General features: G+C 37.6%; 1 protein-coding gene across 5 annotated transcripts in view; it reads right to left on the bottom strand.

The window, feature by feature from the left end:
* TP63 (tumor protein p63) overlaps positions 1–16,432 on the bottom strand; it is a 98,289-nt gene that overhangs the window by 29,645 nt on the left and 52,212 nt on the right. For all 5 annotated transcript variants that reach the window (XM_079766590.1, XM_079766591.1, XM_079766592.1 and 2 more), the window contains exon 3: positions 1,522–1,708. In XM_079766590.1, the coding sequence (XP_079622716.1) occupies positions 1,522–1,708 (187 nt within the window). The remainder of the gene's footprint in view (positions 1–1,521; positions 1,709–16,432) is intronic.

Here is a 16,432-nt window from a genome sequence, read left to right as displayed (position 1 = left end):
ATTGAAGAATTGGGAACCATAAAGATGTTCTTAATCTTTGACCATGTATTATTGTTCCACAAAAACTGATCTATAATAATAATTTATAATAATAAAAATGTAATATGCTAATTAGATCAGGCTTCCTTCTGGACGTCCTTCCGGAAGACCTTCCGGATGACCTTCCAGAGGAAGCCGGGGTTGCGAGGGAAGCCTGGGTCCCAGGTGCCGGAGGGAAGTTGGTGCAGGCAGCAGGAGGAAGGAAGGCCTACTCTTGCATGAATTTCGTGCATCGGGCCTCTAGTATTTAATAACAGTGAAAAGTTAAGTGAGTCAAGATGCCCTCTGAAACATCATCTATTATTGCAAAAGTAAAAACAACTATTATGTCAAAAATTGGGGGGGAAAAAAAACAATTATGTCATCTTGATGGATCAAGGGCAGTTATAAAAACCTATAATAAAGCTTAGCTATAAGAAATAATCTTTATGGAGTATTGTGAAGTGAAAAGCAAGATGCAAAGGTATGGCTGGATAAGGAGGTCATGTAGAAAAGGACTAGAAATCAATGTGTAAAACTTAGTTGTGTTAAGGTGAGAGTACTTAAACTTTATTTTCTCATCTGAAATTTCTATTCACTCTTTTTCTTTCTCCACTACTTTTTCTGTTCCATCCCTTATATTCTCTACATTCACACATTCTAGCTACCAAGCAATCTTTCCATTTTAAATACATTTTCTACATAAGTTGTCCACCCATCCTGCACCCTCATCACTCTGATGAATCTGTGTACATTCTTCTATCCTTTCTTTCCATTTTTCTGTGTTCTTTACTTAGACTCTCTTCACAAGACCTTAGAATATCAAATATCAGGGAACCCTTGGAAACAATGAGCTCTTTTGTAAAGCAATTGTCGGTTTGTGGCTCATATCATTGGCATGGATACAGATCATAAAGGTGGCCCCAAGATACCTGCTCCCTTTCACCCAGTCCTTCACTCCACTGTTCCCCTCCCCAGCTTATCTTGCACATTTCTATTTACTTCTCTTGCCTATCATTTGTCTTCATTCATTTTTTTCCCTACTTTTGTCTTCTGTTTCTTCATGTTGTTCACCTCTTATGCTCCTTCTTCTTACCCTCCCAACTCTCAATTGGTCAGGCCTTGACCATCTCTGGGAAGGCACTAAAGCTAGATTACCTGGCCTGGGCTGAGCAGACCAAATGACTAAATGCCACATTGTTCTTCTTACACCTTCTCATTAAAAAATAAAAAAAAAATAACCAATTGGGAGTAGAGAGACAAGTCCAGGTTATTCACTAATTACTAATATTAAATTAAATAGTTCAAGCATTGTAAGTCATTGTGAAAGCCACAAATATATTGATCATTCTTCTCAGGTACTCAGTCACCAAAAAAGATAGACTAAGCTGCCATCAGATTGCAGAGGGTGGAACCAGGTAAATGGACTCCAAACAAAATCTCCGCAGAACCACTATTTTCAAGGAGCTTAGTTGAACAGCCACAGAATCCTCTCCTCCTTACCCTCATTGAATTCACGGCTCAGCTCGTGGTTGGGGCACCGTTTCACCACCTCGGTGACATGCTCAGCTTTCTTGTAGACGGGCATGGCACGGATGACAGCACCCTGAGGAGGTGGGGTCATCACCTTGATCTGGATGGGGCATGTCTTGGCAATTTGGCAGTAGAGTTTCTTCAGTTCAGTGGAATACTGCACAGAGATGGTGGAGGAAGGAAAGAACCAATAGGAGATACTGTTACATCCCAAATCAAGGAAAATTAAGTTCACCTTTTGCAGCCTTTATAGCTACATGTTTACCATTGGCTACTACATATATGACAGCGAGCAATCTTAATAGAGTTATATTCATTAATCCAACTAATACTTTTTTTCTACTTGAAATAAAACCCAACATTTATAAAAGATTTCACATTTTTCAAAACCCATTAATAGCATTATGTCCTTTCTTTGGGATGAAGAAACTGGGTCTCAGAGGGATTTAAATGGTTAAGCTTTATAAAGTACTGGAAACTAAATGGAAAAACAATGTTCACATGAATTGAGTGATATTATACAGATTATGATAAATCCTGTCCTTACAATATCTAAAGAGACTTGCAGGGATTAGGGTTTGGGGAATTTTGTTTCTTAAAGATGAAATGTCTGGAAGAATATGAGGATATTTTACCCAAAGTCAACCTGCTAGAAAACTACAAAACAAAAACACCCTCAAACTGCCACACGAATGTTCTAATGTCATAGCCTAAGAGAATGAAACATCTGGAAGTGGCCATTTGGTTGTATACTCTCATGAAAAAAAGGACTGGCTTAATGTAACAAAGCAAATCATGGCAGCAGAAGGATGGAGATAGAGATTTTTCCATTCACACGTGAATGAAACATTCCTGCCCATACTTCCTTCTGCAGGGAGAGGAGTTCAGTGGTAGGTTGGTTGAAATATAGTATGTATTTTAATAATCTTTTTTTATATCCCAAGTATTTCAGTATATACAATTTTCAGTTAAAATCTTCTTAATATTAGTAGTGTATTGCATAATCAGTTCCTCACACCAGCTGATCAAGGATTAAATGCAGCAAAAGGGTTTTAGATGACTTGATGAAATGGAAAGTATGCCCAAAAATCAATCATAAAAATAAAATCCTGCTTGGGAAGCACTGATTGAAACCTAGATAGATATTTTTTCTCTAGTGTTTTAAACCAATGACTTTAAAAACATTATCTTAGGACATGTTAAGAACCCACTTTTAATGAGAACTCCAAAAAAATAAGATGTATTTTTATTTGTAATTTAACCATGAGTTTCATAAGATAGACCTTAGGAAAGATGATTGAAAAGTAAGTCTGTCAGCTAATACCTGACGGCAAATAAGGCATCCATCCAAGTATTTAAAGATTGAAAAAAAAAAAAAGAATGATATGTGTTCAGAGGAGGACAGTTAAGAGAAACATTCTGCTTTAACAATTAATATACTATAACTCAAACTTGACAGACTAAAATACAGAAGTACTAAGAATAAATTTAGGCCATACCAGGTGTTAATCCTCCCTTGTCCTCAGGGATGGGAGAAGAGAATCTAATTTTTGAACTTAAATAAAGATAAATAATAACAGCTTCTCCATTTTCTGAATTATTTTGTAAGAAATATAATCCTCACATAACCCTATAGGGAAGGTGTTATAGGTATATGATCTCTTATCTGAAAACCCTGGGGCCAGATGTTTCAGAATCCATAGTCGTTTAGATTTTAGAAAGGAAGTAAAGTTCTTATAGCAAATACTGTAAACAGCTCCAGCAGGATTTAGGGCAGTGTCCCATAACCCAATCTAAACATTTCTGTAAAATTCATGAATATACATATCATCTGGGAAATGACTATAAGAGCTTCAAATTCAGACTAGATTTCAACACCAAGTGAGTTTAGCACAAACTTATGAAATTAAAACAGAACCAATGTTGGTTTTTAGTAAGGTGACCAGACGTCCCGCTTTTGGCGGGACAGTCCCGATTTTTAACAATTTGTCCCACGTCCCGCGGCGTTTTAAAAAAGTCCCGATTTTTGGAAAGAATGCACGACAAGCTAGGGAACTGCGGGAGAACGGGAAGGGAATATACGGTTTTCGGCGGCCATGTGGCTATTTAGCCAGGATATGAGTTTTATATTATTTTTGTTAATTTTATAATGTTAAACTTTAATAATAACAAATAGTTGTTGAGAACTGATTATCAAGAACTGCTTATCAAAGTTCGCATTGTTGATCAGTTGTTAGAATTCGACCACCATTGTTTGGACTTAATGAACAATGACATTTTTGGGGATTGGCAACAACGAAAACATTTTGTAACTGTCTCTCAGACGATACACATCGTACTGCATGCTAGTAAGCTAGTTAAACAAGTGATGTCATTACAAATCAGCTATTCAGATAATTTAGGTAAGTAATTTATTTATTTATTTCATAAATACATAAATTTTCTTGAATTTAGCAGACAGTACTCGTATTATTTATATTTTATAGTGGCTGCAAAAAGTCTAGCGCCGGCCTTGAAAGTGACACTTACGACTTACGTTATGGCAAATTCAGAGGAAAAATAATACAAGTTAGTATTGTTATTATTTAGAAAGAAATATAGGATTAAAATTAAAATAATTTTTAAAATATAGTTACTTTATAACAATCAAATTAATTTAATTTATAAACTAACAATAAAATATGTTCATGTAATTATGTACCTACTTACTGTGTTTTTAAGCAATATGTATATAATAATTTATAATATAATTTTAAGTTATTTTTTTAGATTTTTAACATAATGAGTAAGAAAAGAGGATGCAAATTCAACGATGATCTATTAAGTGAATTTCCTTTTATTAAAAAAACCAAAAGCGATTACAATATAGACCAAATTTTTAATCAAGAACCCCCCCACCCCGGGGCCGAAACCGGTTTGGCTTAGTGGATAGAGCGTCAGCCTGCGGACTCAAGGGTCCCAGGTTTGATTCCGGTCAAGAGCATGTACCTTGGTTGCGGGCACATCCCCAGTAGGGGTTGTGCAAGAGGCAGCTGATCAATGTTTCTCTCTCATCAATGTTTCTAACTCTCTATCCCTCTCTGTAAAAAATCAATAAAATATATTTTAAAAAAAAAGACACCCCCCCACCCCCCCGTCAATGGTGTCCCGCTTCACCAATGTTAAAATCTGGTCACCTTAGTTTTTAGAGCTCTTTGAGTTTCAGAATTACAGATAACAAATAATGGATCAGTATTTTTACGCCATTTTATAGGTAAAAAATTAAGGCATAGAGAAGACTTTCTTGAGGTCACAGAGAAGAGCTGGTTAGGAACCAGAATATGAGTCTGTCCTCCTCTGGTAACAGTCCCTCATCTCTCTATTCTCTAGGCTCAGAAGTGCAACTTTTTGTACTTTCACATTTTTCTAATTCATAATTACATGGCTTTCTTTAAAAAAATCAACTTAAAAGTATACAATCTCCTTTAACATTAAAATAGACCTCAAAAGTGGTCTATTTAGCATCAATAATTTCTCTTTTTATTTCTCAATATAATGCTTGCTCATTTAATTGCAGGGAGAGGCAGCAAGTGATAGAAATGAAAAAAACCTGGAAGTCACCTTGAACCCTAGGGCCAACTGTTTGTTAGGACTTCCATCATGGCATTGGGGGATTCACCAGTAAGGTTCTGCTCTTTCACATGGTTAATTAAGGCCCTTTGTGTTTTGTCCCCATCTCTTTCATTTCTACCCCTCACCCCCAAACCCTCACACTTCCCATCCCATGTTCTACCCACACAAACCTCTGAATGCCTCAAACACACACCATCCATCTATCACCCCCCCATTTGAACATGCTGTTCCCTATCTGGAATATTCATGGTTTCCCTCTGTTCTCCACACGATGCCAGGCCAATTTAGTTATGTCTCTCAGCTAGGATTGATCTAGCACTATAGACCATATTTCCTAATTTTAGTGATGAGGGTTTTATATTGTCTACATCTAAATAGCTGGTCAGGGCCAAGAAACATTTGCATTACTGCTTCTGGTTCAACTACCAGGCCTGCCACTCAGTTACTAGACGGGCTGAAGTGGTCTGGCATGACCTGTTCTTGACAAAGCCAAGCTTCTGCCACTGTACTAGCTTCCCTGTTTGCTAATTGTTTCCGTGACGATGTTTAATATTTTTCCAATATTAAATTCAGTCTCCCTGGTCTACAGTATATACATAATTCTATAGTGTTGCCTGCTTCCTTATTCCCTACCAAATGGCCAGTATCTTCTTCACCCATTTCCCAGGCTTTTGCAAGATCACAAAAAGTGGGAATCTGATGTAGGCCTAGATTTTTAAATCCCTGGTGATATGAGTCAGCAGAGACTGCAAATTGGAACACTCCTGGCTTTTTGTAATGTCTCTTTCTCTCTGGAACTTTTAACATTCACCTTTGAAATGCTCCCAACTTTGATTTGAGATTCTTTAATTCTAAGGCCTAGTTTCTTCTTCTGGGTGTGTGTGCTTTGTTTTGTTTTAATCATGCTTTTTGGATCCTAAGAAATATTGGTCTAACCCAATGTTAGAAGTATTTTCCATGTTTTCTTGTAGGAGATTTATGATCATAGCTCTTGCATTTAGTCTTGTATCTATTTTCAGTCTTTTCTTTATCCTGCTCTCCCCTCAACACATGCCCCTCTACTTTCTCTTTTTCTTTTTCATGGATACTCAATTGTTTCAACACCACTGGTTGAAAAGATTATCTTTACCTTTCATGCCTGTTGAATTGCCTTGGCATCATTTTTGAAAAGTAATTGACCATGTGTGTTCAAGTCTTTATCTGGACACTGCCTTTTATTTTATTGGTCTACACATCTAATACATGGGTATCACACTGTCTGGATTACGGTAACTTTATTATAGCAAGTCTTAAAATTAGGTAATCTGTGTTTTCCAATTTTGTTCCTCTTTTGCTAAATTATTTTGGCTATTCTATGTTCTTTGAATTTCCATATAAAATTTACAAGCAATTTGTTAATTTCCACAAAATTGCCTGGTAGAAATTTGGATGAGATTGTATAGGTCATTTTGGGCAGAATTAATATCTGAGCAATATTGTGCCTCTAATCCATTAATGTGATATAGATGTCCATTTAATTAGGACATCTTTAATTTCTTTCAGCAATTTTTTTTCTCTCATTTTTTTTAGTTTTCAGTGTACAAACCTTGTACACCATTAACATTTCAGACTTTTTCCTATTTGTATACACACACACACACACACACACACACACACTCCCTTATGCAAACTGGGCATATAAAATGTTTGGCATCATTTTTTATTTAACATATCATAGCATGATTGGATTTTAAAATATAATTATAAGCAGTTGCAATTACAGTATTGAAAGGAAATATGCCATTTAATCATGCCTTTCTCATACAATATAAATTTTACTCAATTTTAAAAAATATGTTTTTATTGATTTCAGAGAGGAATGGAGAGGAACAGGAGATAGAGACATCAATAATGAGAATCATTAATTGGCTGCCTCCTGAGGATCAAGCCCACAACTCGGGCATGTGCCCTGATGGGGAATTGAACTGTGACCTCCTGGTTCACAGGTCAATGCTCAACCACTGATCTGGGCTTCTCCAGTTTTAAATATTAAATATAACACTGCAGGATGTATTGTGACCACATTACACAAATCTTTAGTACACCAGTTAGTTTTAGCTGGATCCCTTAAAACTAGGTATTTTAGTCAATGCATATTTTAGTGTTGTAGAGAAGTCTGAAGTAAATTAGAGACAGAGTGAAATATAAACTACACAAATTCACTGTATATAGCAGAGGTATGTAGAAAGTGTTATGGGATTCCACAAGATAAAGCAATTAAGTACTAGTTAATAAATTTGGTATTTATTGAGTGAGGACTTTATTCAAGGTTTAGATATTTAGCAATAAACAAGTCCATGCTCTAAAGGTGCTGATATTTTGAATAAACAAATAAATATTATGTCAGATGGTGATAAATGCTATAAAGAAAAAAAATCAGAGTAAATTTAAAATAGGGAGTCAAAAGGTACGAGTTGGGGAGTTGAAGAGGATATTATTTTATCTAGGGTTATCAAGGATCTTTGATAAGTTAATATTAAAAACATATAAAGGAAGCACTGGAATAATTCATATATAAACTGGGGAAATAATGTTCCAGTTATTAAAGACAGCAAGTACTAAGATCCTGGGGTGAGTATTCCTGTCATGGAGGCCAGTGCCACTGGAAAGCAGTGAGCAAAGGCTACAGAGATGGGGATAAGATCAGAAATCAGAGACATTATGTGGGCCAGCTCATGCAAGGCCTTGTTGGCCAGGGTTAAAGACTTCAGCTTTCCTTGATATGAGATAGAAAGCCACTGGAGAAGTTTGAGAAGGTTTAATTGTGTTTAATAAGATTCTGGATGTTATATGAAGAACAAACTTTAAGGTTCAAAGATAGAAGCAGGGAGACTAGTAAGGAAGCTATGCAAATATCCCAAGTAAAAAATGAGAGAGGCTTAGACCATCAGTGGAGTTGGTGAGAAGCAGTTGATTTCTTGATACATTTTTACCAGATTTGCAGATGGATTGGTTGTAGATAAGAGAGAAAGAGGAAAGTAAATATATTCTACTAAAGTAGAGAAGAAAGGCTTCATAGAAATTGTGTTATTTAAAATAGGAGTTAAAAGACAAGTTGTTCAACCAACTAGATGGGTGCACCCAAGAATGGGAAAAAGGGAGAACCAAGAGGCAGAAAGCAGGCTTTTCATAAAGAGAGAACATTGTAAGTATAAGCAAAGAGATGCTAACTATGGTTGAAATATAGATAGGTTGGGAGAAGGAGGAGGAAAAGGAGAGCAGAAAGCAATGAGTCCAAGCTAGAAAGGCAGGTACCAGATTCTGAGGAGTTTTAGATGTTACAAGAAACAGGTAGACTCTACCTGCAGGCAGAGAAGAGTCACTAAGGATTGTAAAGCATGGGGAAGACCTAATCAGTTCCATGTATTAAGTAAAACAAAGCTGGTAGGAGCAAGGCTGGAGCAAAGTAGGAAGAAGATAAACTTAATCAGGAACAAGAATGAGGAGGGCCTAAACTAGGGCAGCAGAATGAATGAAAAGGTGAAGAGATGGAAGAAATGTTTTAGACTTTCTAAAAGTCAGTCTACTAGTTTTCATCATGAAAGATATGCAGGGAAGCAACAAAACAGACCAAGCACTGTTATTCATTAGGAAAAAAAGATGTTTGCACAAATGTGTTATTTGCTTATCCCTTTTCTAAATCAAAGCAGAGTGAATGAGAGTTAGTTTTAATACAGGGCTTCCAATAGTCAATAGCTAAGTGAGACATGTCTTAGTTAATGGAGTAGTCAGCAAACAGAAAAAGAAAGAATAATTAGTTTTAATTCTGGATAAAGAAAATAACATGAGGTAACACTGGAATTAATAGGCCAATTTTGTTGTGAAAGAGGAAAGGGCTTAGTTCTCAAAGCTAAGAGCATTGGAAAAGGACTCTTACCCCACACTGACAACAATAAGCAACTTTACTGGACTAGGGTCAAAAAACAAGATTTAAATTCTGCCTCTTCTATATATTCCCTAGGCTTTTAGGCAGTCACTTCACCTCTCTTAAACCTAAAATAGAAAAAAATATATAATATACAATATACAGCTCTTAGAATAGAGGAAAAAATTACAGGTATCAGAAGCCTTAGTCAACTGCAAAGAGCAACATAAAAGCCACATATTATGGATAATTACTGGAGCCTCATCTTTTTAAGATTCTCCACATAAAGTGTTTAATGTAGCTTAAGTAATTTTGGGAGTATTGTGAAAACATTAGTGCAGCTTCATCAGGAAGTGGTTGCTGCCAGATAACAATAGTCTGCTGAAGTTTGAATATTAACCATTTACAATGAAACACATAGTTCATATTGATCTGCTAGTAATCACTAAGTTCTAAACCATGATAAATTATTGGATTCACTTGTTTAAAAAATGAATTTGGTTTATCTGCTGCTGTACATTTAAAAATGCACGTGCATATTTCCATAAGTACATGTACTATAATTTTATGTGTCCTTAAAATTTATTTAATTACATTGCTCAAAACTTCATCTTAGTAATCTGCTATTTCCACTTCTGATGTTTTCAAGATTTATCCATGTTCTTATACTTAGATGTATTTCATTTATTTTAATAGAAGGAGACAGGTGAATGAGATAGAATGGAGGAAGACCTTCTGCTTTATCTGTAATATTCTACTTAAAAATATTTAAGGCAATATGGAAATTTTCAACATTTTGGTAGATTCTAGGTGTCTAAATTTACTTACTATTTTTGTATACTTGAAATATTTTCTAATTCAATTTTTAATGAATAAATTTAGCATGAACAGCACCAACCTGTAAAATTGTTGCCGGCTTAAGATTTTAGAAGATAGAGAATCTAGAAATAAGATGTTAGAACCCAGAAGGAACATTATAGCATGTCTTGTCCAAACCTTCTTCTCCCCTTAATTTTCAGATATAAAATTTAGGCTTACAGAAGTAATGGGTTCATTAATGCAACAAATATTTAGTGAGCACCTACTTCATGCCAGGCTCTGTCCTGGATCCCAAGGAACTAGCAGTCTCCTTACCCTAAGTGAATTGGTTTTAAGTAAACACTGACAGTAAATAAAATATTTCTAAAATTATGATATATTTTCTAGAGAAAAAGTAGAGAAAGACAAACCTAAATGTGGGGTTCAACTTGGTTTGGAGGGCATCCCTACAAAAAATGATTTCTAAAGGTTACACAACTAAATTTAGGCAATGTGTAGTTGAATTAAGATTTCCTTTCTTCTGGAAAGCTAATACTTTTACAACTACATCATACTCTAGTGTCTGAGTTTCTATAGAAAACCAAGGACTAGATTTCATGTTTCTATTATTAAGTCACCTGTTTCAACGCATTTTAATTCAAGATAACATTGCTAAGCTTTTCTTAGAAAGTTAGACCAGGAAAAGCTTAGAGTTCATTTAGTTCAGCCACTTAGGTTACAGAGGAGAAATCCAAGCCCCAGAAATGAGAGGAGACTTGCTCAAAAATACTCAGCGACAGGACCATCTTGATACACAGACCCATGGTCTTCCCCAGGTACCCTGTAGTCTTTATACTCATATATGGGACCAAAGTGGAACTGGTATGTTAGCTACCAGAGCGAATTACATAAATACACAATATGATTATAAATACAAGTATAAACCCCAGAGGTCATCTACAAAACTAAGGTATGAACACCAATTTCTTATAGGATTTCAAGGATACTGTATGTTCTTTGAGTCAGTATCACATTTTTTTTAATTTGTTAAAATACTGTCTACAAATTAAGATTGTCTTTCCTAAATTGTAACTGAATTCTCAGAATGGGATCTTGAACATAGGAATAACATGCAATGCCCACCCAATTTTACTACTTCAGGTCCTAGGTTGAATAAATTAGCAGTGCACTGTACAAACCCTTTTACATATATAGGTAAGACAGCCCATGAGGTTGTGTCTCTAAATTAGGTAAGTTTTAATGTGAAATTAGAAAATGAAGTACTGTGAAGAGGGCGTAGGAAAGCACATGTGAAAGATTTACTCTCAAAGATGGAAATAACTGACCTTTCAAAAACAGTCACAGATTCCTGACACTGAGGAAGTCACCCACGGAAGAATTTCAGGCCGCTCATGTGATCTCCTGGAAACTCAAGTTAATCATCCAAAGGGAGAAAATAAGGGAGAAACATCTCTAATGTTTCTTTTATTTTGAAGATTGTATGAAATGGTGCAAATTTGTTAGAGAACCCAGTTTCTAGGTTCACATTGACAAGGTAAACTCTTTAAAAAGAATGTGGAAAACAAAGTGCTGATATTCATTCTGATTCCTGATCAGAAATAAGTAAAAAGTATAGGAATCAAGCTATGCAGTCATGCATATGTATGCACATTCAATGGTGCGTTTATTTCTAGGAAGTACTAGCCTATGAGCAAGAACGAATAACCAATTCTTTGTTGATCTTTAACCAAATTTGCCCTTACACAGTCTTGAAGATTCACATGAACAGAGTATTTCCATAGTGGCATGGTACAGAAATGCCTCAAAACTATCACATGAACTAAACTCGTGCTATACAATATCCCTGACAAAATGGAAAAGCAAGCTTTGCCTAAGTTTTGTTTTGTTTTAGGAGGGGGAGAGGGAGTTTGACATATTGAGGAGTGAGATGCTCAAAGCCAAATATCATGTTCAAATAAAATAATTCCAGGGGATTTTGGAAAACAAGAGTAAATTCAGCTCCTTTACTAATAATATGTTGCAAATAGAAGGGTGGGGGAGCATTCCAGTAACTACAGCCTCACCATCACCACCTGCCTCAGTAGACATACTATATTACACGCTCTTGGCTGCCAGACTGGTAATTCAGTATCACAATGCAGAGAGATGCCAGCTAATATCAGCACACACCTGCATAACTTTTTCCTTTCCTAAAGGTTCAACAAAGACCCTCCCTCTCCACTCCATCAAAAGACAAAACAAAACAAAATAAACAAACAAAAACCCTTTACTTTTTTAATATTCTCCCAGAAGAAATGCCATACCTTATGCTAATCCCAAATCACAAGGCTGACTTGACCCACCAATCTGCAAGAATATGGGTGAAATAAAATTCCATGAAATAAATAAATCAATAATCATAAAACCCACCGCTCGATTCAACCCATTGACAAGGGAAGCAACTATATAGAGCACTGTTGAAGCTATTCCTGATACTTCCTGTGGCCAGCTTCCAGATAAAGCCACATCTGGCATGCTATTGTGCTAGAAGAAAATGTTTTAATTTTTTCTAATGTAATACTATGTGCATTATGACCTATTGCCCATTAGCCCACAGAATTAACCTCAGCCTATAATACATCCAGATGCAGTTGTGGCCCATTAACTCTTAGGGCAAATTACTTACACTGAGGATGGTTAGGACTTAAAAAGAGAGTAAAATTAAGCTAAAGCATAAACACATCAATAACACTTCTGGCCTTCTGCATGAATTTGGGTTGATTAAAATAAAATAAAAATAATGAGATTTACAAATACTCTAAAAGAGAGCCAGCATTCATTAACAGAAAATGCTAGGCGCACTTCTAATTGATGTTTCTTATTTTCAAACAGTTCAAAGAATCCAGGAGGTGGAAGGTAGGGTCTGTGCTACCTCAAATAACCTAAAGTATTTGACAAAGAAAAAAAAAAAAAAGGAGCAAGGAAGCCCCAAAGCTGTCATGATTCAATTCATCCCAGTTTAGCAATCAAGTAGAAAGCCTGTCTTTGTTTAGTTAGAGCTATCCTACAACATTCATTTTTTTTTCTTTTCTAAACTGTATTCTTGAGAACTGGAAAGTTAAAAAGGCCCTTTTATAAGGGCAAGGGGGTAATGAAATCAATAATTGGAATTAGTATGAAAAAAATCATACAAAGCAGATGTAGTATTTAGAGAGGACAAAATAAACTTCTGGAAACTGACTTGGTGGTGAGGGAGAATAATGGAGGAAGAAATAATATACTTGCAAGTAAAACATAAAAGGGTCATAACATAACTTTTGATCAATATGCTTTGGAAAATTAACTATAAATATCCAATTCACTAAAATGCAAAAAGAGTCTTAGCTAGAAAGAAGTAGACACACACAGCTTTAGTGTGATTTGCTTGAAACATACTGAATAACCTTATCCTATATAATAAAAGCCTAATATGCTAAGTGTCCGGTCGTCCAGTCATCCGTTCAACCAATCAAAGCCTAATATGCTAATGATATTCTAAGGCTGCTCAACCACTCCCTATGATGTACACTGATCACCAGGGGTCAGATGCTCTTACCAGTAGGTTAGCTTGCTGCTGGGGTCTGGCAGATTGGGACTGAGTGAGACAGGCTGGACATGCCCTGGAGCCCTCCTGCATCCCTCCCTGGCCCCGATTGTGCACTGGTGGAATCCCTCGGCCTGGCCTGTACCCTCTCGCAATCCAGGACCCCTCGGGGGATGTTGAAGAGCCGGTTTCAGCCCCATCCCACAGGCCAGGCTGAGGGACCCCACTGGTGCATGAATTCGTGCACTGGGCCTCTAGTCACATATAACTGTATGATCTAATTATATGCTATATTCTAGACTTGTCCTCTACAAATAAACTCATTTGAGAAACATTATAAATTTTACATCTAGGAAGAGAGTTTAAAAAATAATTGAAAATAACCACTTCAAAAGTTTTAGTTAAGCAAATATACTCTAAACAAATATCAGGTTATTATTATGACAGCTATGATGGTTGGTATACCAAAATACCAAAAACAAAAAGGGAAAGTGAATGTATTTATATGGTTTGGGGGTGAAATGGGGGTGTTCTTTTGAGAAGTCAACTTTAAAAGATTAAATGGAAAACCAAAGCATCATTCAAGAGCTAACTAATGATCCTTCCTGGGACTAGACCACAGCTTTATCACTCCATTTCTATACTGCATCTATATAATGGAACAGAAAATAATCCCAAAAGAATCGTGGACAGGAAATCAAGAGGACAAGACTCTAGTCTTCCACCTTCCCACTGACTTCCTGCATCATCTTAGGCAAATCATTTCACCCTTTGGGCTCCAACTTCTTTGTTTACAACCAAGGCATTCCACTTAGGACTGTATCTACTTCAAAGGAAGGGGAAATCTGCAAAGTGAGCTTGCAAACAAGTCCTGAGCCACCATATCCTATTGGATCTATCATAACGATTGGCAGGAAGAGATCCCAACATTGGCCCCATAGTCGTCTGGCAAGGTATCCACTTCTCCTCCCCGTCTCCCTTCCTGCCACAGTTGTCTAGCTGCCAGACATGTACGAATTGTGCTCTTGATAGTTTTACAAAAAATCCTTCCTCCAAGCACTTTTCCTGATGGCCCCAGCCAAAGGGCTGCCTGTTGCCACCTGTCAGTTGTGGGGATTAATTACCTGAGCTGAGGCTGGGAGCGGCACATTCTTCCTGGGGCCGCACCCACAGATGTTGACATCAAGCAGGTGGGCTGTCTGCTACCCGCTTGCCCTAAAGACCAGCCCAGAGCCCACAGGGCCTGGCAGGTGTGTGTGTATGGGGGACACTCAGACTGCACCACAAAGCAGCAAAACCTTGGCAGGGAGGGATGTGCCCTGGGACCTCTCTGGGAGGCCACAGGCAGCTCTGAGGCCAGCACTGGGCACCAGCCCGAGGCAGCTGTAGCCTGCCTGCTGGGGGACAGTATGTTATCACAAACCTTGGGGAGGGTGGGGGTGGAGCCTGTCAGCCTCATTTAGCTGCCTGAGGGTATGAGTTTAGAAAGCCAAGTTAAAAAAAAAGTTTGACAAAGCCTGATCGTTAATTTTGCAACTTCATCTCCCCTGGAGAGTAAAACGACCTTTTACTTAGTGTCCTTTGTCAGTACCCTCACCAGCCAACCCTGCCTGACCAGTAATACCATTCCCAGTTACCTTCACAAAGCTGACAATGGGAAGCATTTGTCAGAGTGACTGGTATACAGCAGGTGCTCAATACGTGTTAGCTCCCCTTTTATATTTCCTCAAGTCACAACAATAATGAAAAGAAAGCTGGAATGAGAGGACTTCCCTGTTTTACATGTGCAGAGACTGGGGCTCAAATGTTTAAAGTGACATTCCAATACCTGGTAGAAATGAGAATGTATGTTAGGGAGTTTGTCTTCTTCTCGGGACTGATTAAACACCCACAAACAACTGTCCTGACATACAAGTACTCCATGGCCCTTAATTAAAAAAAAAAAAACTTCAACATTCCTCAGCAACACAGGAAGATACAATTATATGTGGAATAAAAGTTCTTCTAGCATGAACCCTGGTGGGCAGAGAACTCAGCCCTCATCCCACTAGACATATCTAGACCAACTCCTCAACGTATGAACGGGAGAGCAGACCCAGAGGAAAGGTCACACCAGAAGTCAGCAATAAGAGAGTCAGAACCTGAGACTCCTAACTTCCAACCCCATGATCTTTTCAATATAAAACATTCCTATAACCCAGTGGTTGGCAAACTCATTAGTCAACAGAGCCAAATATGAACAGTATGATTGAAATTTCTTTTGAGAGCCAAATTTTTTAAACTTAAACTTCTTCTAACACCACTTCAAAATAGACTCTCCCAGGCCGTGGTATTTTGTGGAAGAGCCACACTCAAGGGGCCAAAGAGCCGCATGTGGCTCGTGAGCTGCAGTTTGTCGACCACGGCTATAGCCCTTCTCTCCAAGAAGGTGTCATCTCGGGGCAGGCTTGGTGGACACATTGGAGAGATTCCTGGGCACACATGCTCTAGACAGAAGACAATCTATGCCAACCATCTGCTTCCCTGTAACCACAGAAGTAGCATCTGGCTGACTGGGCCACGCTCCAGGGTTTAAACGATCATTGGCCCTTTAGGCAAAGAAAATGTCTTCCTTCCCCCTCAGAGTAACTCACTGTTCCTAATACCTTGCAAAGACCTGGGCTTTTAGACCTGTCCTTTCTTTCCCTTTGGAGCCCAAACCTAAGGTGACCAGATCGTCCCGCTTTTGGCGGGACAAAACCGATTTTTAACAATTTGTCCCGCGTCCCACGGTGTTTTAAAAAAGTCCCTATTTTTGGACTCTTTAAAATAAAATAGGGACTTTTTTAAAACGCCGTGGGACGCAGGACAAATTGTTAAAAATCGGTTTTGTCCCGCCAAAAGCGGGACGATCTGGTCACCTTACAAACCTGATGCCCTCTCTCCCATTATTTTCTTATCCCCTTCCTTGGCATATAAAGAAGGCAGCCTTGGGGCACATAGGC

Source organism: Cnephaeus nilssonii, assembly GCF_951640355.1.
Source record: "Cnephaeus nilssonii genome assembly, chromosome: 3".
Taxonomy (NCBI): domain Eukaryota; kingdom Metazoa; phylum Chordata; class Mammalia; order Chiroptera; family Vespertilionidae; genus Cnephaeus; species Cnephaeus nilssonii.
The sequence above is the reverse complement of the archived record's forward strand: the minus strand, read 5'-3'. Positions and strand labels throughout refer to the sequence as shown.